The 24,747-nt window shown below is 47.7% G+C and overlaps 1 protein-coding gene across 2 annotated transcripts in view; it reads left to right on the plus strand.

The window, feature by feature from the left end:
- ECT2L (epithelial cell transforming 2 like) overlaps window positions 1–24,747 on the plus strand; it is a 257,733-nt gene that overhangs the window by 147,669 nt on the left and 85,317 nt on the right. For both annotated transcript variants that reach the window (XM_063917439.1, XM_063917440.1), the window contains exons 15-20: window positions 10,166–10,252; window positions 12,800–13,014; window positions 14,731–14,878; window positions 15,787–15,860; window positions 19,231–19,387; window positions 19,765–19,830. In XM_063917439.1, the coding sequence (XP_063773509.1) occupies window positions 10,166–10,252; window positions 12,800–13,014; window positions 14,731–14,878; window positions 15,787–15,860; window positions 19,231–19,387; window positions 19,765–19,830 (747 nt within the window). The remainder of the gene's footprint in view (window positions 1–10,165; window positions 10,253–12,799; window positions 13,015–14,730; window positions 14,879–15,786; window positions 15,861–19,230; window positions 19,388–19,764; window positions 19,831–24,747) is intronic.

Below are 24,747 nucleotides of genomic sequence, written 5' to 3' on the forward strand. Positions count from 1 at the left end.
CTGGGGGCTGTGTGTAACTGGCACTGCTACTAGGGACTATGTGTAACTTGCATTACTACTGAGCTCTATCTGTAGCTGGCACTGCTACTGGGAGCTATGTGTAACTGGCACTACTACTAGGGACCATGTGTAATCGGCACTGCTACTAGGCACTATGTGTAACTTGCACTACTACTGGGAGCTATGTGTAGCTGGCACTGCTACTGGGGGCTATGTGTAACTGGCACTGCTACTGGGGGCTATGTGAAGCTGGCACTGCTACTGGGGGCTATGTGAAGCTGGCACTGCTACTGGGGGCTATGTGAAGCTGGCACTACTATTGGTGGCTATGTGTAACTGGCACTACTACTAGGGACTATGTGTAACTTGCACTACTACTGGGTGCTGTGTGTAGCTGGAACTGCTACTGGGAGCTATGTGTAACTGGCACTACTACTAGGGACTATGTGTAATTGGCACTGCTACTAGGCATTATGTGTAACTTGCACTACTACTGGGAGCTATGTGTAGCTGGCACTGCTAGTGGGGGCTATATGTAGCTGGCACTGCTATTGGGGGCTATGTGTAGCTTGCACTGCTACTGGGGGCTATGTGTAACTGGCACTGCTACTGGGGGCTATGTGTAGCTGGCGCTGCTACTGGGAGCTATGTGTAACTGGCACTGCTACTGGGGGCTATGTGTAGCTGGCGCTGCTACTGGGGACTATGTGTAGCTGGCACTGCTACTGGGGGCTAGGTGTAACTAGCACTACTACTGGGGGCTATGTGTAACTGGCACTACCACTGGGGGCTATGTGTAGCTGGCACTACCACTGGGGGCTATGTGTAATTGGCACTACTACTAGGGACTATGTGTAACTTCGACTATGTGTAACTTGCACTACTACTGGGGGCTATGTGTAACTGGCACTGCTACTGGGGTCTATATGTAGCTGGCACTGCTACTGGGGGCTATGTGTAGCTGGCACTGCTACTGGGGGCTAGGTGTAACTAGCACTACTACTGGGGGCTGTGTGTAACTGGCACTACTACTGGGGGCTGTGTGTAACTGGCACTACTACTGGGGGATGTGTGTAGCTGGCACTGCTTCTGGGGGCTATGTGTAACTGGCACTACTACTAGGGACTATGTGTAACTTGCACTACTACTGGGAGCTATGTGTAGCTGGCACTGCTACTGGGGGCTATGTGTAACGGGCACTTCTGGGGGCTATGTGTAACGGGCACTTCTGGGGGCTATGTGTAACGGGCACTTCTGGGGGCTATGTGTAACGGGCACTTCTGGGGGCTATGCGTAGCTGGCACTGCTACTGGGGGCTGTGTGTAGCTGGCACTGCTACTGGGAGCTATGTGTAGCTTGCACTGCTACTGGGAGCTATGTGTAGCTTGCACTGCTACTGGGAGCTATGTGTAGCTGGCACTGCTACTGGGGGCTATGTGAAGTTGGCACTGCTATTGGGGGCTATGTGTAACTGGCACTACAGGGGGCTATGTGTAGCTGACACTGCTACTGGGGGCTATGTGTAGGCACTACTATTGGGGGCTATGTGTAACTGGCACTACTACTGGGGACTATGTGTAACTTGCACTACTACTGGGAGCTATGTGTAGCTGGCACTGCTACTGGGAGCTATGTGTAACTGGCACTACTAGGGACTATGTGTAATCGGCACTGCTACTAGGCACTATGTGTAACTTGCACTACTACTGGAAGCTATGTGTAGCTGGCACTGCTACTGGGGGCTATCTGTAATTGGCACTACTGGGGGCTAAGTGTAGCTGGCACTGCTACTGGGGGCTATGTGTAGCTGGCACTGCTTTTGGGGGCTATGTGTAACTTGCACTACTACTGGGAGCTATGTGTAGCTGGCACTTCTACTGGAAGCTATGTATAACTGGCACTACTACCGGGAACTATGGGGGTCATTCCGAGTTGTTCGCACGTAGCAACTTTTGCTGGCTGTGCGATCAACTCGACGCCGCCTATGGGGGAGGCATTTTTTTGCATAGCAAGGCTGCGATCACTTGTGCAGCCCTGCTATGCAAAAAAAGTTTTGTGTAGAACTAGACCAGGGTAACAGTTACTTACCCTGTGCGATCGATCCAGCAATGCAGGTCTCGGAATTGACGTCAGACATCCGCCCTCCAAACGCCTGGAAACGCTTGTGTTGGACTCACCACTCCCAGAAAACGGTGAAATGCCACCCCGGAATGCCTTCTCGCTGTTAATCTTTTTACGATCGCGCGAGCAATCGCTTTCTTCATTCTTCTGGTCATTGTCCAGCGATGGCCGTCGCTGGGCAATGACGCACGTGCACATTGCGGCCGCCGCGCAGGCGCAGACCGACCCGTTCGCACCGCTGCGACAACCAGCAGCATGCACACGGGTCGGAATGACCCCCTATGTGTAACTAGCTCTACTACTGGGAGCTGTGTGTAGCTGGCACTACTAGTAGGGACTATGTGTAACTGGCAATAATGGGGACTATGTGTAACTGGCACTACTGGGGGCATTATTTGTTTAAAAAAAATGTTTATACACCAATTGATGACCCGTCCCTTTTGTAGCTCCACCCACATCCCCGCCCACAGTTGCTGAACCTATTTTCCTGCAAAAATAGCACTGCATGATAGTAACATTTGTACACTGCTCAAAAAAATAAAGGGAACACTAAAATAACACATCCTAGATCTGAATGAATGAAATATTCTTATTAAATACTTTGTTCTTTACATAGTTGAATGTGCTGACAACAAAATCACACAAAAATTATCAATGGAAATCAAAATTATTAACCCATGGAGGTCTGGATTTGGAGTCCCCCTCAAAATTAAAGTGGAAAAACACACTACAGGCTGATCCAACTTTGATGTAATGTCCTTAAAACAAGTCAAAATGAGGCTCAGTAGTGTGTGTGGCCTCCACGTGCCTGTATGACCTCCCTACAACCCACACAAGTGGCTCAGGTAGTGCAGCTCATCCAGGATGGCCCATCAATGCGAGCTGTGGCAAGAAGGTTTGCTGTGTCTGTCAGCGTAGTGTCCAGAGCATGGAGGCGCTACCAGGAGACAGGCCAGTACATCAGGAGACGTGGAGTAGGCCGTAGTAGGGCAACAACCCAGCAGCAGGACCACTACCTCCGCTTTAGTGCAAGGAGGAACAGGAGGAGCACTGCCGGAGCCCTGCAAAATGACCTCCAGCAAGCCACAAATGTGCATGTGTCTACTCAAATGATCAGAAACAGACTCCATGAGGGTGGCATGAGGGCCCGACGTCTACAGGTGGGGGTTGTGCTTACAGCCCAACACCGTGCAGGACGTTTGGCATTTGCCAGAGAACACCAAGATTGGCAAATTTGCCACTGGCGCCCTGTGCTCTTCACAGATGAAAGCAGGTTCTCACTGAGCACGTGACAGACTTGACAGATTCTGGAGACGCCAAGGAGAACGTTCTGCTGCCTGCAACATCCTCCAGCATGACCGGTTTGCCAGTGGGTCAGTAATGGTGTGGGGTGGTATTTCTTTGGGGGGCCGCACAGCCCTCCATGTGCTCGCCAGAGGTAGCCTGACTGCCATTAGGTACCGAGATGAGATCCTCAGACCCCATGTGAGACCATATGCTGGTGCGGTTGGCCCTGGGTTCCTCCTAATGCAAGACAATGCTAGACCTCATGTGGCTGGAGTGTGTCAGCAGTTCCTGCAAGACGAAGGCATTGATGCTATGGACTGGCCCGCCCGTTCCCCAGACCTGAATCCAATTGAGCACATCTGGGACATCATGTTTCGCTCCATCCACCAACGCCACGTTGCACCACAGACTGTCCAGGAGTTGGCGGATGCTTTAGTCCAGGTCTGGGAGGAGATCCCTCAGGAGACCAACCGCCACCTCATCAGGAGCATGCCCAGGCATTGTAGGGAGGTCATACAGGCACGTGGAGGCCACACACACTACTGAGCCTCATTTTGACTTGTTTTAAGGACATTACATCAAAGTTGGATCAACCTGTAGTGTGTTTTTCCACTTTCATTTTGAGGGGGACTCCAAATCCAGACCTCCATGGGTTAATAAATTTGATTCTCTGACGTCCTAGTGGATGCTGGGAACTCCGTAAGGACCATGGGGAATAGCGGGCTCAGAAGGAGACTGGGCACTGTAAGAAAGAATTAGGACTACCTGGTGTGCACTGGCTCCTCCCTCTATGCCCCTCCTCCAGACCTCAGTTAGAATCTGTGTCCGGCTCGAGCTGGTTGCACACTAGGGGCTCTCCTGAGCTTCTAGTAAAGAAAGTATTTATTAGGTTTTTTATTTTCAGTGAGATCTGCTGGCCACAGACTCACTGCAACGAGGGACTTAGGGGAGAGAAGCGAACCCACCTGCTTGCAGCTAGCTTGGGCTTCTAGGCTACTGGACACCATTAGCTCCAGAGGGATCGAACACAGGTCCAGCCTCGGTCGTCCGGTCCCGGAGCCGCGCCGCCGTCCCCCTTGCAGAGCCAGAAGCATGAAGATCTTCACGGAAATCGGCGGCTGAAGACTCCGGTCTTCATTAATGTAGCGCACAGCACTGCAGCTGTGCGCCATTGCTCCCTGTGCACACCACATACTCCGGTCACTGATGGGTGCAGGGCGCTGGGGGGGGGCGCCCTGGGCAGCAATTAGAGTACCTTAAAGTGGCTAATCACACATAATATAGCCTAAGAAGCTATATATGTGTAAAATACCCCTGCCACATTATTATTATAAAAGCGGGAGAAGTCCGCCGAAAAAGGGGCGGGGCTATCTCCCTCAGCACACTGGCGCCATTTCCTCTCACAGCTCCGCTGGAAGGACGCTCCCCAGGCTCTCCCCTGCAGTTTCCAGGCTCAATAGGGTAAAAAAGAGAGGGGGGGCACTAAATTTAGGCGCAAATACTATATATATAGCGGCTATAGGGTAAATCACTTGTGTAGTGTAACTCCCTGCATTATATAGCACTGTGGTGTGTGCTGGCATACTCTCTCTCTGTCTCCCCAAAGGACTTTGTGGGGTCCTGTCCTCAGTCAGAGCATTCCCTGTGTGTGTGCGGTGTGTCGGTATGGCTGTGTCGACATGTTTGATGAGGAGGCTTATGTGGAGGCGGAGCAGGTGCCGATAAATGTGATGTCACCCCCTGCGGGGTCGACACCTGAGTGGATGGATATGTGGAAGGAATTACGCGACAGTGTCAACTCCTTACATAAAAGGTTTGATGACATAGCAGATGTGGGACAGCCGGCTTCTCAGCCCGTGCCTGCCCAGGCGTCTCAAAAGCCATCAGGGGCTCAAAAACGCCCACTACCTCAGATGGCTGACACAGATGTCGACACGGATACTGACTACAGTGTCGATGACGATGAGACTAGTGTACATTCCAACAGAGCCACCCGTTACATGATTACGGCAATGAAAAATGTGTTGCACATTTCTGACATTAACCCAGGTACCAAAAAAAAAGGGTATTATGTTTGGGGAGAAAAAGCAACCAGTGGTTTTTCCCCCATCTGATGAGTTGAATGATGTGTGTGAAGAAGCGTGGGCTTCCCCCGATAAGAAATTAGTGATTTCTAAAAAGTTGCTAATGGCGTACCCTTTCCCGCCAGAGGATAGGATACGTTGGGAGACATCCCGTAGGGTGGATAAAGCGCTCACACGCTTGTCAAAGAAGGTGGCACTACCGTCTCAGGATACGGCCGCCTTAAAGGAGCCTGCGGATAGAAAGCAGGAGGCTATCCTGAAGTCTGTATATACACACTCAGGTATTATACTGAGACCGGCTATTGCTTCAGCATGGATGTGCAGTGCTGCTGCTGCGTGGTCAGATTCCCTGTCTGATAACATTGATACCCTCGACTTGGACACTATATTGCTAACCATAGAGCATATTAAAGACGCAGTCTTATACATGAGAGATGCACAGAGGGATATTTGCCGGCTGGCATCTAGAATTAATGCAATGTCCATTTCTGCCAGGAGAGGATTGTGGACTCGGCAGTGGACAGGTGATGCAGATTCTAAAAGGCACATGGAGGTTTTGCCTTACAAAGGTGAGGAATTGTTTGGGGACGGTCTCTCGGACCTCGTTTCCACAGCAACAGCTGGGAAGTCGACATTTTTACCCCATGTTCCCTCACAGCCAAAGAAAGCACCGTATTATCAGGTACAGTCCTTTCGGCCCCAGAAAGGCAAGCGGGTTAAAGGCGCGTCCTTTCTGCCCAGAGGCAGAGGTAGAGGGAAAAAGCTGCACCATACAGCCACTTCCCAAGAACAAAAGTCCTCTCCCGCTTCCTCTAAGTCCACCGCATGACGCTGGGGCTCCACAGGCGGAGCCAGGTGCGGTGGGGGCCCGTCTCCGGAACTTCAGCGACCAGTGGGCTCGCTCACGGGTGGATCCCTGGATTCTACAGGTGGTATCTCAGGGATACAAGCTGGAATTCGAGACGTCTCCCCCTCGCCGTTTCCTCAAATCAGCCTTGCCAACAGCTCCCCCAGACAGGGAGGCAGTGCGGGAGGCGATTCACAAGCTGTATTCTCAGCAGGTGATAATCAAGGTACCCCTCCTTCAACAAGGACGGGGTTACTATTCCACAATGTTTGTGGTACCGAAACCGGATGGTTCGGTGAGACCCATTTTAAATTTGAAATCCTTGAACACTTATATAAGATGGTTCAAGTTCAAAATGGAATCGCTCAGGGCGGTTATTGCAAGCCTGGACGAAGGGGATTACATGGTATCACTGGACATCAAGGATGCTTACCTGCATGTCCCCATTTACCCTCCTCACCAGGAGTACCTCAGATTTGTGGTACAGGACTGTCATTACCAATTCCAGACGTTGCCGTTTGGTCTGTCCACGGCACCGAGGGTATTTACCAAGGTAATGGCCGAAATGATGATACTCCTTCGGAAAAAGGGAGTTTTAATTATCCCGTACTTGGACGATCTCCTTATAAAGGCGAGGTCCAGGGAGCAGTTGTTGGGCGGCGTAGCACTATCTCGGGAAGTGCTACAACAGCACGGCTGGATTCTGAATATTCCAAAGTCGCAGCTGGTTCCTACAACACGTCTACTGTTCCTGGGGATGGTTCTGGACACAGACCAGAAAAAAGTGTTTCTCCCGAAGGAGAAAGCCAAGGAGTTGTCATCTCTAGTCAGAAACCTCCTGAAACCAAAACAGGTGTCGGTGCATCACTGCACGCGAGTCCTGGGAAAGATGGTAGCTTCCTACGAAGCAATTTCATTTGGCAGGTTCCATGCAAGGATCTTTCAGTGGGATCTGTTGGACAAGTGGTCCAGATCGCATCTTTAGATGCATCGGCTGATAACCCTGTCTCCAAGGACCAGGGTGTCTCTGCTGTGGTGGCTGCAGAGTGCTCATCTTCTAGAGGGACGCAGATTTGGCATACAGGACTGGGTCCTGGTGACCACGGATGCCAGCCTTCGAGGCTGGGGGGCAGTCACACAGGGAAGAAACTTCCAAGGACTATGGTCAAGCCAGGAGACTTCCCTACACATAAATATTCTGGAACTAAGGGCCATTTACAATGCCCTAAGTCAGGCAAGACCCCTGCTTCAACACCAGCCGGTGCTGATCCAGTCAGACAACATCACGGCGGTAGCCCATGTAAACCGACAGGGCGGCACAAGAAGCAGGTTGGCGATGGCAGAAGCCACAAGGATTCTCCGATGGGCGGAAAATCACGTGATAGCACTGTCAGCAGTGTTCATTCCGGGAGTGGACAACTGGGAAGCAGACTTCCTCAGCAGACACGACCTCCACCCGGGAGAGTGGGGACTTCATCCAGAAGTCTTCAAAATGATTGTAAACCGTTGGGAAAGGCCACAGGTGGACATGATGGCGTCCCGCCTCAACAAAAAACTAAAAAGTTATTGCGCCAGGTCAAGGGACCCTCAGGCGATAGCTGTGGACGCTCTAGTGACACCGTGGGTGTACCAGTCAGTTTATGTGTTCCCTCCTCTGCCTCTCATACCCAAGGTACTGAGAATAATAAGAAGGAGAGAAGTAAGAACTATACTCGTGGTTCCGGATTGGCCAAGAAGAGCTTGGTACCCAGAACTTCAAGAAATGATCTCAGAGGACCCATGTCCTCTGCTGCTCAGACAGGACCTGCTGCAGCAGGGGCCCTGCCTGTTCCAAGACTTACCGCGGCTGCGTTGACGGCATGGCGGTTGAACACCGGATCCTAAAAGAAAAGGGCATTCCGGAGGAAGTCATTCCTACACTGATTAATGCTAGGAAAGATGTGACCGCAAAACATTATCACCGCATATGGCGGAAATATGTTGCTTGGTGTGAGGCCATGAAGGCCCCAACGGAGGAATTTCAGCTAGGTCGATTTCTGCACTTCCTACAGTCAGGGGTGACTATGGGCCTAAAATTGGGTTCCAGTAAGGTCCAGATTTCGGCTCTGTCGATTTTCTTCCAAAAAGAACTGGCTTCACTGCCTGAAGTTCAGACTTTTGTAAAGGGAGTGCTGCATATTCAGCCCCCTTTTGTGCCCCCAGTGGCACCTTGGGATCTCAACGTGGTGTTGGATTTCCTAAAGTCGCATTGGTTTGAGCCACTTAAAACCGTGGAGATAAAGTACCTCACGTGGAAGGTGGTCATGCTGTTGGCCTTGGCGTCGTTGGCCTTGGACTCGTTCCCAATTCCTTCCTAAGGTGGTATCAGCTTTTCATGTGAACCAACCTATTGTGGTGCCTGCGGCTACTCGGGACTTGGAGGATTCCAAGTTGCTGGACGTAGTCAGGGCCCTGAAAATATATGTTTCCAGGACTGCTAGAGTCAGAAAAACTGACTCGCTATTTATCCTGTATGCACCCAACAAGCTGGGTGCTCCTGCTTCAAAGCAGACTATTGCTCGCTGGATCTGTAGCACGATTCAACTTGCACATTCTGCGGCTGGATTGCCGCATCCTAAATCTGTAAAAGCCCACTCCACAAGGAAGGTGGGCTCTTCTTGGGCGGCTGCCCGAGGGGTCTCGGCTTTACAACTTTGCCGAGCTGCTACTTGGTCGGGTTCAAACACGTTTGCAAAATTCTACAAGTTTGATACCCTGGCTGAGGAGGACCTTGAGTTTGCTCATTCGGTGCTGCAGAGTCATCCGCACTCTCCCGCCCGTTTGGGAGCTTTGGTATAATCCCCATGGTCCTTACGGAGTTCCCAGCATCCACTAGGACGTCAGAGAAAATAAGAATTTACTCACCGGTAATTCTATTTCTCGTAGTCCGTATTGGATGCTGGGCGCCCATCCCAAGTGCGGATTGTCTGCAATACTTGTATATAGTTATTGCCTAACTAAAGGGTTATTGTTTGGAGCCATCTATTCGAGAGGCTCAGTTGTTGTTCATACTGTTCACTGGGTATAGTATCACGAGTTGTACGGTGTGATTGGTGTGGCTGGTATGAGTCTTACCTGGGATTCCAAATCCTTTCCTTATTGTGTCAGCTCTTCCGGGCACAGTTTCCCTAACTGAGGTCTGGAGGAGGGTCATAGTGGGAGGAGCCAGTGCACACCAGGTAGTCCTAATTCTTTCTTAGAGTGCCCAGTCTCCTTCGAAGCCCGCTATTCCCCATGGTCCTTACGGAGTTCCCAGCATCCACTACGGACTACGAGAAATAGAATTACCGGTGAGTAAATTCTTATTTTCCATTGATAATTTTTGTGTGATTTTGTTGTCAGCACATTCAACTATGTAAAGAACAAAGTATTTAATAAGAATATTTAATTCATTCAGATCTAGGATGTGTTATTTTAGTGTTCCCTTTATTTTTTTTGAGCAGTGTATTTTATTGTATGTACTTAGGGGCTTAACTTGTCATGCTTGTTAGCTGCTGAAGAGATCTGTAGTGTAAATGGTGATACTGAGGATTAATATCTTCTTTACATACTTAAAAGAGTTCTCTGCCTTTTTAAATGTAAATCTACCTATCCCTCAGAGCACTTTCATGTCCTGTCCAGAAGCAATAAATAAAAACCACTTTGCCTAAAATCTATAATATAGTGATGGACAAAATAATAGAAAGCATGAGTCATTAGGAAAAGTTTCAGAAGTGCATGTATAACCAATAAGTGAAAGTTGGCAGAAAGCATGTTAGTACCTCTGTGCCTGTGGTGTATATTGCAGCAGGAAGATGCCGGTGACGACTCATCTGATAAAGCTTTTCTCTCTCAGCGTCACTCTGAATCCAGGTTCCAGCAGCTGACATTGCTGGTAAGTCTGTAGATTATGTTTTCGGTTTGGAAATGTAACTCATAATGCCCTAATTTAATTAATTAATTCCATTTGATCCCGTAAAAAACAAACAAAAAACAAACAAATATGTATTAAAGACAGCCACAGCCAATGAACGATGCTGCCATAGAAACGTCCGCTGTCTGAGAGCCATCTAACTGTAAGCCAGTCAGGCATATAGCGCAGGAAACCACACGTTAAGTATTATTCAGGATGCTGTACTGTATGTATAGTACCAGTTGCGTAAGTTCGCCCCAGTCGCCCGGAGGCATGATAAAATGTTGGTGCCCCCCCCCACCCCTATACATATAGGGATATATATACATATAGGGATATATATATATATATATATATATACACATACGCCATATGTAGATATCTGGTACACAGGGTGAACAGTAGCAGCATACTCAGGTGCCTTTCAAAATAGTATAGATACACACACACACACACACACACACACACACACCTCTTTCACTTACACACACATGCCTCTTTTCTTTGCACACACACGCCTTTTTCACTTAAAACAAACACACCTCTTTCACTTACACACACACACACACACACACACACACACACATCTTTTTCACTAACTCGCACGCCTCTTTCACTTACACACATCTCTCATTTACACACACACCTCTTTCACTAACTCACACGCCTCTTTCACGTACACACGCCTCTTTCACTTACACACGCCTTTTTCACTTACTCACAATTACACACACGCCAATTTCACTTACATACACACGCCACTTTCACACAATTACACATACACACACGTGTCACTTTCACTTACACACACACACACACACAAATTACACAAATGCCTCTTTCACACACACACACACAATTGCACACACACCACTTTCACTTACACCCAATTACACACACACACACACACACACACACACACACACACACACACACACACACACACACACATCACTTACACACACAATTACACAAACACACACATGCCTCTTTCACTTACACACACACACACACATACACACACGCCACTTTTACTTACACACAATTACACACACATGCGTCTTTCACTTACACACACGTCACTTTCACTTACACACAATTACACACACGTCACTTTCACACACACAATTACACAAACACACACATGCCACTTTTACTTACACACAATTACACACACACACATGCCTCTTTCACTTAAACACACAACTTTCCTTTAAAAAAACACAGATACACACCTCACTTAAAAACATTCACACACATAAACACAGTGCTGCCAACATTAAAGATATCCCCCCCCCCCACAAACATACACCACACACACACACACACACACACACACACACACACACACACACACACACACACACACACACACACACACACAATGCAGCAGCTGGAGGCAGGTGGTGCCAGTGCCTACCTGTTGCTGTCCCCAGGACGGAGGAAGAGAGAGCTACAGCCGGCCAGCTCTGTTGGAAGTCCTGTGAGCAGCTGTGCGCTAGAGCTCCCCCTAGCTGCAGCCAGCTGTCAGCTGAGCTCTCGTCTCTGTGCATAGATACGAGGAGGCAGCTGCTGCTGCTGCCGTGTCCACAGCTCCTCCGTCCACTCGCGGCGATGGATTGTCGGATGGGAGGCAATGGAGAAGTGCCCCCTACAGGTCAGGAGCCCGGCGGCAGCCGACTCCATTGCCTCCCACAGTTCCGCCAATGTATAGTACAGCGTGTACGTGGGCTCGGAGAATTTTTTTATTTTTACATTTCCCCTGGATTTCTTCTGGATAAGGGGACTGACCACCTCCCATGAGCAGGTGAATATGTAGTGTGAGTGTGCAACAAAGGGTTAAATAATTTGGTGTGTAAGTCCTGTTTTTTAATATATTTTATTTACAGTGGAGGAACAGGTGCCAGCAGACCATTGCCGTCTGGGCATGCTGGCACGTGTGGTCCTCCAAGTGTTGGGATGCTAGGAAAGGCTGCCTGGGACCTGTAGTCCTACTGTAAAGAACAATATTATTTATATTTTTCACACTATGAACTCCGCACCCACCACCATCAGGAGTGTGGCGCATAAAACCAGGTTCACCCTAGACCTAGGGGATCGCAGGGATAGGGGACCTGTTTGCAAACACAAATCTTGGTAAATTTCCGTGTTCTGTGGTTTTCTATGGAAAGTACTTCCAAGTTTGGCCAGTGGTATACTGTATTTTATCATATATGTTTTCATTGTTTTTTCACCTGTATTTGGAAGTTCCATTCGATGCAATATTCCTGTGTTTGGCTTTAGTTTATGTCCATGTTTAAAAAAAGGCTAAACACACCCGAGCATGCAAACTCGCCAAACATGAATCTTTAAATTTACCACTAAATGTTCCGACGATGTCTAGCGTGTATAAAAGTCAAACACAATTCTTAGTAAATTCAGTGTCTATGAAAGTCTTCCTTTAAAATTTCTATATAGAATAATTTGAAAAACAATATTTCGGTAAATAGTAACAAATAATCAGAAAAGTAACATTTTTTGTGAACACAGGATAATAAATTAATGGCTGATCTAGGAGACAAGCGTTCAAGATGTGCTCGAGAAATCCTGAGGAGTGAGAGACAGTATGTGCAAGCCCTAGAGATTGTCAGAGATGTGTATGCTGCGCCGCTGAAATCTGCACTTTCATCAAACCGCGCCATCCTAAGCATCGCTAACATGCAGATCATCTTCTCCGATATCCTCAGTATTTTACAAGTCAACAAGTATGTGCTTTGTTTATTCCATGCTTAAGCTTTAGATATTTAGTTACATTCAGAAACCATATAGGATTCTCACCGATCAGCTTACACTGCTATTCATACTAGCCTATAAAGCTAAGTAGTAATTCCAGATATGGGGGCTAATTGAGGTTGGATTGTAAATCGCGATCCAACCGGAATTATTGCGATTGCCCCGCGGGCGCCCATCCTGCGCTCACACTTTCTGCGGGGGGCCGCAGAAAATGTGACTGTCTCTGCCTGTCAATCAGGCAGGAGGCGGGCGGGGGGGCGCGTCAACACTTTGTTTCCGGGGCGGAGACGGAGCGGTGCGGGGGTGGAGCTGGACAAACGGGGATGGGGGGATGCAGCGTGAACGGGAGCGTTAACGCGGTGGTGGCATGACTTCACACAGCCGCCTCGATGGGTAACATGGCGGCGGACCTCCTGCGTGCGCAGCTAAGCGCCGGCAGGAGGCATCCCTAATTCCTGTGATGAAGCAGAAATTGCGATGTGATTGCAAGTTCGGCTTCATCAAGGTGGGGAGACGGCGGTCAGCATACTGGGTGATCCAAAAGATTGCAAATTCTGCTAATTAGCAGAATTTGCAATCCTTACTGAATTAGCCCCATGGTACTCTTTAAGTCCTACACAGCAGAAACCATAATCTTGCACTGATAAGATCCAGTGGCTCCACAAATAGCAGAGGAAGAGGAGGGGTGGGGATTGGGGGGGACGGGATTAGCACAGTGTATCATTGCTGTGACTGCACCCGGAACACAGCAGTCAGTGTGTCCATTCTGTATCTGTCCATCCCCCAGACTCCTGTGTAACTAGCCAATGGCAGTCTGATGGGCAGGCAGATACAGGAAAAAGAAGCTGACTGCTGTGTCCCCGGTATAGCCAAAGCTGTGATATACTGACCCGCAGATATTAAAAACAATGATAAATGTACTGTAAGGGTTTTGTAGTAACTGACCCCCCTCTGCTATTTGTGGTCTGTGCTGCAGCCCTTGAGAGCAACCTCCCCTGATGAAATATAACAAGAACAAAACAGTCATTTTGAAAGTTGGATTTATAGCTATTCATCTCTGATGACATACATACATGCAAGTAATACCCCTTTCACACCGCCTGAGGTGGGTCGCACCCGCGAGCCTGACACGGGAGCTTCCAGTGTGCGTCCCGCCATCGCTGTAAACAACCCAGAATATTGCCATGTTGGTGACGCGCCAGGGGCAGTGCTTGGAAATCACATGATCTCCATGCGCCGCCTGTCCACACACAGTGAACGGGAAACGGGTTGCAACAGTTCACACCGCACAGCGAGCCGGCTTGAACACGTGTTCAAACCCGCTCGCTACCCCAGTTGGAATACCGGGTCAAGCTCGACCCGGTATTTCAACCCTGGCACCTTTCAGAGTGCAGTGCACATGAACACGGGTTATGCATGTTCATGTGCCAATAACCCATGTTCATAGCTAGCAGTCTGAAAGGGGTATAAGTCAGTGCTTCTGGATCATACTCTCCTGCAATAGCCAGGTGGATCCCGAATCCTAGGTGGTGGTCCTGGCCTCCCGGATGAGTATGCAGGTCTGCATAGTGCATTAGACCCTGTGGTCTAATACACCACAAATTATAAAATAACTTTCTATATAAGAAGTTAAAGTTTAAGATAAATATAACTTTACAACATATTTACCATATTTCATTTTACTTCAGCCAACTGTTGACAGAGTTGACAGAAAGGCTGCAGGAATGGGGACTGCTGCAGTGCTTAGGAGATGTTTTTCTGAAGTTCGGATCACAGCTGAAGACATACAACAATTTTTTCAACAACTACACAGTGATTCTAAAAACTATTGACAAGGTATTAATATTATTATCTTTTATCTATATGGTGCCATAAGGGGTTTGCAGCACCTTACAAAGTAAGTACATAAAGCAGAAACAATGCAAACAAAACAAGAAAAAGGTGTAAAAGGCTTCCAGTACAAAACCTTGCAGAACATGGGATATAAACTATATAAACACTGCTGCACGTGTTGTAGCACAGAAGCAGCACTGGCTGAATGCAACGGCTCGGCGCCAGTGGAGAGATGGTGATGGTAGAAGTCAGGGAGGGAAAAGCACCTGAGGGAAGAGGACCCTGCTTGTGAGAGCTTACAGTCTAAAGGGACTGGTAGACGGAGGTGACACAGAGATGGACAGTGAGAAGAATTATAGAGCAGTGGGTTAGGATGAGAACTGGAAAGCTTTAATTAAGAAGTGCATTTTGAAAGTGTGAGTGAAGCTTTGGAGAGAGGGGAGGAGTCTGCTAGGCAAAGGGAGAGTTCCAGTAATGGGGGCGGCATGGACAAAATCATTGAGACGGGAGGAAGGAGAGGCTGTCATAGGCTGAGCAAAGTGGACAAGAGTTTGTAGGGAGATGACTTTATAGGTGAATTAGAAGAGAAAGGAGAGCCAGTATAAAGCCTGATGAAGATGGGAGAGAGAAGCTCGGAAGATGAGCTTAGCAATAGCAAGTGGGATTGCAGTGGAGAGAAGCGGAAGCCAGACAAGAAGAGGCAAGGCCTTAACTATAATGGGTGCAGGGAGGGCAGTGCACGTGGGCTCATGTGTCCAGGGGAGCCTACACCACACCCTCTGCATCCTTTCAAGATACGTGCCACATAAATCACTGGGACAATGGTGTGGGTGCCATATTTATTAAAGCTTAAGCGTATTTCATGTCAAACAATTGGTAAAAACATATACAGCTATTTATTTTCTTTGTAGTGCCGGGAAGCAATGCCAATTTTCAGAGCCTTCTTAAAAAGACATGACCAGACTGTCCTAACTAAAATGATGAGGTTAGTTCACCATAATCTTGTTTTTTAAAACCATATAAGCATGTTTAATCACTATATTAGTAGTTTTATTGCTGTAGAATTCCAAACAGATAAATAATTTAAATATAAATGCATCCTCATACATCTAGCCTCAATACTGTATGTCATGCAGTGCGAGATGCTGGGGTGAGTGAGCCGCCAGGTCCTGTGAAACTCTGTTAACGTCAGACGTCTTTTCTTGTTGAAAAATTAATCTTAATGCAATACGACTAAAATGCACAAGGAGACTGTGCTGATTAATCTGACATATGACCAGTGGTGGATTTTACTTATGGGCTGCAGGACCCCCCTTCCCAGTAAAATCCGCTACCTCAGGCTCAGGGTCCGTGACTGCACTGGCTTCACTGTGACTGGCAGGGACTTCCTATTGGAAGTCCTACATGTCAGTCACAGACACAACAGGCAGGTGTTTTCTCCCTCTGGAGCTGCCAGACCGGGATGTGATTAGCAGAGAATGTGCTTCCAGTAAGAAGCCACTCCCTGCCTTTCATGTAGCCCAACCTGGCTTCTATGGGCTGCACCTGATGCAGTCCATAGAAGCCGGTATTTTGTGCATGCACAGTCTGGCCGCTGCTTGTGCGCATGTGCCGGTCCCGAGATCTGCCAGATCCAGTGCATAGGTGCTGGGACTCAGCTGACAGGGGCTGACTGTCTCCTCCTGTCCGGTCACCACAGGCTGGTAGGAGCTGTCGCTGTATATGACACTTGTGTATAGTGTGTGACTGAGTCTGCATATGGAGCAGAATAGAATTTGTATTGGAAAAAAACTGCAGCTGCTACATTGTAGCACTTTATATGCAGATTCAGAGACTCAGGGCTAAATTTACTAAAGCTTCTAAAACAGAGAACTTGTGATGTTGCCAATAGCAACCAATCAGGTGCTGTCTATCATTTTCTGAAAGGCAATAGAGAAATGATAGACAGCATCTGATTGGTTGCTACGGGCAACATCACCAACTCTCTGTTTTAGAAGCTTTAGTAAATTTACCCCTCAGTCGCACACAGGTATACATGTGTGTTATATCAAAATAATCAGCACAGGCTCCCAGTGCATCCTAATTGCATTGCCTTGCGGCTAAGACGCATTTTCAGCAAAAAAGATGCCCGACGCTAGAAGAGAGGGTGTTTGGTGTGACTGCAGCAATGTATGAGGGCATAGCTGTATGCAGCATCATGCAGTACTTTCTGGTTTATACCTAGTTGGTCGAGGGTACATCCAATTGCAATGACCCAAATTATGTCAGAACTACCTTTGAGAAATAGAACAATAGGCTTGAAATTATGGAATTACCATTAGTCACCAGACTTAAACCACATCAAGTTGGTTTGGGATTAGCTGTAGAGACTGGCATGGAGCAAGTAAAGTGGTACAGGGTGGTACTGCGTACCATTAAGAAATGAATGGCTGGTATGGCATACTCAAACCTACCACGTTACCGCCCCTCCAGCAGTTGAATATATATAAAATATAAAATATAAAAAATATAAAATATATATAAAAATATAAAATTGAATATACATTTTTGACCACTTAACAAACTTGTGGTATTATTTCTACAATGCAAATCAAATATTTTTCAGGAAGTTCTTCCCAACACTGTTGCAGAAGTTTCTAAAAATGTGTTGTACTTTTACAGGGGTTATGCTCATCACGCTGGGAACTGCTGAGCTGCCCCTAGTCACTCACAGCCCAGTGTCCATCTCACCACCAAGCACAGTGATTTATTCGGCAGCACAGCTAATGGCGTACCGCTCTGTACCACTTTACTTGCACCAATTATTATACTGTGCTTGGTGGTGAGATGGACACTGGGCTGTGAGTGACTAGGGGCAGCTCAGCAGTTCCCAGCGTGATGAGCATAACCCCTGTAAAAGTACAACACATTTTTAGAAACTTCTGCAACAGTGTTGGGAAGAACTTCCCGAAAAATATTTGATTTGCATTGTAGAAATAATACCACAAGTTTGTTAAGTGGTCAAAAATGTATATTCAATTTTGATAAACAAAATGATTAACTGCTTTTCTTTTTTGTTAAACTGCAATTGTTTATTTGTTGGGAGCCAAAAAAATAAATGAAAAAATAATACATTTGCAGCAAAGCAAAACATATTGTAATGCTTGGGATGCAAATATGTATATATATATTTATTATTGCAGGCATAGGCAGATCTATAATGGGGGCAAGGTGTGCGGTGCGCATGGGCCCCTAGGTCCAGGGGGGTCCACACTGCACCCATATAACTATACTACTCAGCCCACCGGAGTCCTGTGGTGGCAGCCGGCACTGCAGACATAACTCACTGAGAAGATGGCCATGGTAGCCTCTTTCCCGGTGATTTGGACATGCGCAAGAGAGATGTCCATGGGAACAAGACCTGCGAATGCGCAGTAGACTCATGATTTAGTCATGAAGCCAGAGTCTACTCTCTGCCAGAGAGAAGAGGCCACTTGCAGCCTGCACGTGGGCCCTCTCCTCTCTTAAATTGCCCCTGGTTTTACGTGTAGCCAACAGATGCTTTATTTTTAGATTTGAGCTGGGCATGCGTCCCTTAAATATTCTGTGCACATTTTAAATCTGCCCCACCTGGAGTGCACCCTGGTTTTGCCAAGATGGGAAGATAAGATGTATAGCACACAGTTTATCACAGGCAACTGCTAGACGATTCTGTGCTGAATACGGGATCCAGCCAGGATCCCAGCAGTCAAAATACTGATGACGGAATCCTGACACAACTCGGAATACCGGTGCTGGCATCCTGACAGAGATCACAACCCCAGTGCAGTAACCATGACCACCAGGATCCTGAGTGAGCGTTTGCTAGCCCGTCTGAGGGTTAGATTTAGGCTACGGGAAGGGGAGGTTAGGTTTAGGCACCACAACAGAGGGTTAGGGTTAGGCTGCGGGATGGGGAGGGAATCTCACCATCGGCATATCATTCCCAACCACTGAATACGGCCTTACCATACTCAAGCTGAGTGACATCTCTAAAGCTGGTCTATGATGTAAGTCACTCACATGATCGGGGAAAAGTTGGTGAATCTCATCTAATGCCCACTAACATATTTTAGATATTTGTGATTAATCTGAACTTAATCCCAACAATGACAGTTGTGAAGCAGAATAGTTCTCCCTGGATTTTGCACTGCCACAGTGGATGTTCTTCTAGAAGATACAACAATTAGGATACATTGCAATTACCCTTTGTGTTTTGTGAATGGTAAAGGAGGCACACATTGGCAAAGAGCCTAAAATGGTCTTGCTGGTACATCCACATTTATGATAACTCTTTCTTTTTGTAGCTTTGTTATTGTCATTGTGTTTTGCTGTAGTTTACAGGAGTTGTTGCTTTTCCCTTCTACCCGCTTTGAAGAGTATGTCAATCTTCTGTATGCTCTTCGCCTACATACACCTCCAGAGCATCCTGATCGTAAAGATTTAAATGCTGCCATAGGACAAATAAAACAGTACAAGGATTATATTGTACAGGTTGGTCTCTTCAATTTTATGATTCATACAGACTTTCAATGCGAATCATCTAAAAATGTTGTTCTAACAAATGTAACTCCTGGGCTTGCACTAATTGCATTAAGAATAACAGAAACATATTTTTACTGATATTTCAGAAATAATGAATATTAACTGAAAATATATTTATTCTGCTCAGTTCATTTTGCCTGGGTAAACTAAAACCTATGCCCTAACCCTTCACGTTGATAACCAGCTAAACATGGCCCAATGGGGAAAACACCATAGCCTGTGTGATGTTTTAATTATTAAAGCTGAATTCATTTAGGTCCTCAATATGATATATACTTCCTTTCACTGTGGTGACTATCTTAACTGTTAAATGTATTCTTTAATAGCTGACGGCTAGTTTGGAGGAAGACGCTGAGCTGGCACACATACAGAAACATATTCAGGGCTGCCCTGTAAGTAATACTGTTACTATTATTCGCTTGTAAATGAATGGATATGGTCTGTGTATGACAGATGAGATGTAACTTTATAAAGTATATGAATTAAGTTAAAAACATTTGTGAAAATAGGTACAGTAATACATACTAATATACATGGTAAATTCATTTTAGTAGGGAAAAAGGTGTTCAATAGGGCATTCAGATGAACAGGGTCAGACATCACCAGATCATGTTGGCACAGATTGTGGATTTACATGTTCTCCTTTTGCATATAGTAGTATATGGATACCCCTTAATAACAGTATATTTTTATAGATGTTTAAGGGGTGTGGATTAAAAGATCTATTTTTGGTATTTTAACTCTAATCCTAACCTTAACTCAAACCTAACCCTCCCCATAGTGCCTAACCCTAACTGTCCCCTTCCGCAGCCTAAAGCTAACCCTATGCCTAACCATCCCCTCTGGCGGCTAAACAGTAACTAGGGAGGCCAATCCCAGGCCATCTTTTTAATCCCGGGATTCGGGATTGAAAAATGCTTAATTTTCGGGATCCCGGGATTGAGTAGATTGTGGCACTAGCAGGCAGCAGCAGGACTCGGTTGCACTCCATCCTTCTCGCTGTTCCTCAGTCCTTATACTGTAGCTCTCTTTTTCCAACCCGCCTTGTCCTTTAATCTATATATATATATATATATATATATATATATTATATATATATTTCTCTGACGTCCTAGTGGATGCTGGGTACTCCGTAAGGACCATGGGGAATAGACGGGCTCCGCAGGAGACTGGGCACTCTTTAAAGAAAGATTAGGTACTATATCTGGTGTGCACTGGCTCCTCCCTCTATGCCCCTCCTCCAGACCTCAGTTAGAATCTGTGCCCGGCCAGAGCTGGATGCACTTAGTGGGCTCTCCTGAGTTCACTAGAAAAGAAAGTATTTGTTAGGTTTTTTATTTTCAGTGAGATCTGCTGGCAACAGACTCACTGCTACGTGGGACTTAGGGGAGAGAAGCAAACCTACCTGCTTGCAGCTAGCTTGTGCTTCTAAGGCTACTGGACACCATTAACTCCAGAGGGATCGAACACAGGGCCCGACCTCGATCGTCCGTTCCCGGAGCCGCGCCGCCGTCCCCCTTGCAGAGCCAGAAGACGGAAGATTCCAGAGAAAATCGGCGGCTGAAGACTCCGGTCTTTAATAAGGTAGCGCACAGCACTGCAGCTGTGCGCCATTGCTCCCACAGCACACCACACGCTCCGGTCACTGGTGGGTGCAGGGCGCTGGGGAGGGGGGCGCCCTGGGCTGCAATTAGTATACCTTACTTGGCAAAATGCACATAATACAGTTCTAAACTGTATATGTGCCTAATCCCCCGCCATAAATAATATTAAAAAAGCGGGAGAAGCCCGCCGCTGAAGGGGCGGGGCTATCTTCCTCAGCACAGCCAGCGCCATTTTCTCTTCACAGCTTCGCTGGAAGGACGCTCCCCAGGCTCTCCCCTGCAGTATACACTACGGAAAGGGTAAAAAAGAGAGGGGGGGGGCACATGAATTTAGGCGCAAATTGTGATAATAAGCAGCTATTGGGGGAAAATTAACTTTGTATTAGTGTATATCCCTCTGTTATATAGCACTCTGGTGTGTGCTGGCATACTCTCTCTCTGTCTCCCCAAAGGACTTTGTGGGGTCCTGTCCTCAGTCAGAGCATTCCCTGTGTGTGTGTGCGGTGTGTCGGTACGGCTGTGTCGACATGTTTGATGAGGACGCTTACGTGGAGGCGGAGCAGGAGCCGATAAGTGTGATGTCGCCCCCTGCGGGGCCGACACCAGAGTGGATGGATATGTGGAAGGTATTAACAGACAGTGTCAACTCCTTGCATAAAAGGTTCGATGACGTAACAGCTTTGGGACAGCCGGCATCTCAGCCCGCGCCTGCCCAAGCGTCTCAGAGGCCATCAGGGGCTCAAAAACGCCCTCTACCTCAGATGGCAGACACAGATGTCGACACGGAGTCTGACTCCAGTGTCGACGAGGATGAGACAAATGTACAATCCACAAGAGCCATCCGATGCATGATTACGGCAATGAAAAATGTGTTGCACATTTCTGACATTAACCCGGTTACCACAAAAAAGGGTATTATGTTTGGGGAGAAAAAGCAGCCAGTGACTTTTCCCCCATCTGATGAGTTAAATGAATTGTGTGAAGAAGCGTGGTGTTCCCCAGATAAGAAACTAGTGATTTCTAAGCGGTTACTAATGGCGTACCCTTTCCCGCCAACGGATAGGTTACGCTGGGAGACATCCCCTAGGGTGGACAAGGCGCTCACACGCTTATCAAAAAAGGTGGCACTGCCGTCTCAGGATACGGCCGCCTTAAAGGAGCCTGCAGATAGAAAGCAGGAGGCTATCCTGAAGTCTGTGTATACACACTCAGGTACTATACTGCGACCTGCTATTGCTTCAGCATGGATGTGTAGTGCTGCAGCAGCATGGTCTGATTCCCTGTCAGATAACATTGATTCCCTTGACAGGGATACTATTTTGCTAACCATAGAGCATATTAAAGACGTAGTCTTATATATGAGGGATGCACAGAGGGACATTTGCCGGCTGGCATGTAGAATTAATGCAATGTCCATTTCTGCCAGGAGAGTATTATGGACTCGGCAGTGGACAGGTGATGCTGATTCTAAAAGGCACATGGAAGTTTTGCCTTATAAGGGTGAGGAATTGTTTGGGGACGGTCTCTCGGACCTCGTGTCCACAGCAACAGCTGGGAAGTCGACCTTTTTACCTCAGGTTCCCTCACAGCCTAAGAAAGCACCGTATTATCAAGTACAGTCCTTTCGGCCCCAGAAAGGCAAGCGGGTCAGAGGCGCGTCCTTTCTGCCCAGAGGCAGGGGTAGAGGGAAAAAGCTGCACCAGACAGCCAGTTCCCAGGAACAAAAATCCTCCCCTGCTTCCACTAAGTCCACCGCATGACGCTGGGGCTCCACAGGTGGAGCCAGGTGCGGTGGGGGCCCGTCTCCGGAACTTCAGCGACCAGTGGGTTCGCTCACAGGTGGATCTCTGGGTTCTACAAGTGGTATCTCAGGGATACAAACTGGAGTTCGAGACGTCTCCCCCTCGCCGTTACCTCAAATCAGCCTTGCCAGCTACTCCCAAGGAAAGGGAGGTAGTACTGGCGGCAATTCACAAGCTGTACCTCCAGCAGGTGATAATCAAAGTTCCTCTCCTTCAACAGGGACGGGGTTACTATTCCACAATGTTTGTGGTACCGAAACCAGACGGTTCGTGAGACCCATTCTAAATTTGAAATCCTTGAAAACTTATATAAGGAAGTTCAAGTTCAAAATGGAATCGCTCAGGGCGGTTATTGCAAGCCTGGAAGAGGGGGATTTTATGGTATCACTGGACATCAAGGATGCTTACCTACATGTCCCCATTTACCCACCTCACCAGGAGTACCTCCGATTTGTGGTACAGGACTGCCATTACCAATTCCAGACGTTGCCGTTTGGTCTGTCCACGGCACCGAGGGTATTTACCAAGGTAATGGCCGAAATGATGATACTCCTTCGAAAGAAGGGAGTTATAATTATCCCGTACTTGGATGATCTCCTTATAAAGGCGAGGTCCATGGAGCAGTTGTTGGTCGGAGTAGCACTATCTCAGGAAGTGCTGCAACAGCACGGCTGGATTCTGAATATCCCAAAGTCGTAGCTGGTTCCTACGACGCGTCTGCTGTTCTTGGGTATGATTCTGGACACAGAACAGAAGAAGGTGTTTCTCCCGGAGGAGAAGGCCAAGGAGTTGTCATCTCTGGTCAGAGACCTCCTGAAACCAAAACAGGTGTCGGTGCATCACTGCACGCGAGTCCTGGGAAAGATGGTAGCTTCTTACGAAGCAATTCCCTTCGGCAGGTTCCATGCAAGGATCTTTCAGTGGGATCTGTTAGACAAGTGGTCCGGATCGCATCTTCAGATGCATTGGTTGATCACCCTGTCCCCGAGGGCCAGGGTGTCTCTGCTGTGGTGGCTGCAGAGTGCTCATCTTCTCGAGGGCCGCAGATTCGGCATACAGGACTGGGTCCTGGTGACCACGGATGCAAGCCTCCGAGGTTGGGGGGCAGTCACTCAGGGAAGAAACTTCCAGGACAATGGTCGAGTCAGGAGACTTCCCTACACATAAATATTCTGGAACTAAAGGCCATTTACAATGCCCTAAGTCGAGCAAAACCCCTGCTTCAAAACCAGCCGGTGCTGATTCAGTCAGACAACATCACGGCGGTCGCCCATGTAAACCGACAGGGCGGCACAAGAAGCAGGATGGCAATAGCAGAAGCCACAAGGATTCTCCGATAGGCGGAGAATCACGTGATAGCACTGTCAGCAGTGTTCATTCCGGGAGTGGACAACTGGGAAGCAGACTTCCTCAGCAGGCACGACCTCCACCCGGGAGAGTGGGGACTTCATCCAGAAGTCTTCCAGCTGCTTGTAAATCGTTGCGAAAGGCCACAGGTGGACATGATGGCGTCCCGCCTCAACAAAAAGCTAAAAAGATATTGCGCCAGGTCAAGAGACCCTCAGGCGATATCTGTGGACGCTCTAGTGACACCGTGGATGTACCAGTCGGTTTATGTGTTCCCTCCTCTTCCTCTCATACCAAAGGTACTGAGGATAATAAGAAAGAGAGGAGTAAGAACTATACTCATCGTTCTGGATTGGCCAAGAAGAACTTGGTACCCGGAACTACAAGAAATGATCTCAGAGGACCCTTGGCTTCTGCCGCTCTGACAGGACCTGCTACAGCAGGGGCCCTGTCTGTTCCAAGACTTACCGCGGCTGCGTTTGACGGCATGGCGGTTGAACGCCGGATCCTGATGGAAAAGGGCATTCCGGTTGAAGTCATTCCTACGCTGATAAAA

Source organism: Pseudophryne corroboree, chromosome 4 (assembly GCF_028390025.1).
Source record: "Pseudophryne corroboree isolate aPseCor3 chromosome 4, aPseCor3.hap2, whole genome shotgun sequence".
Classification (NCBI taxonomy): Eukaryota; Metazoa; Chordata; class Amphibia; order Anura; family Myobatrachidae; genus Pseudophryne; species Pseudophryne corroboree.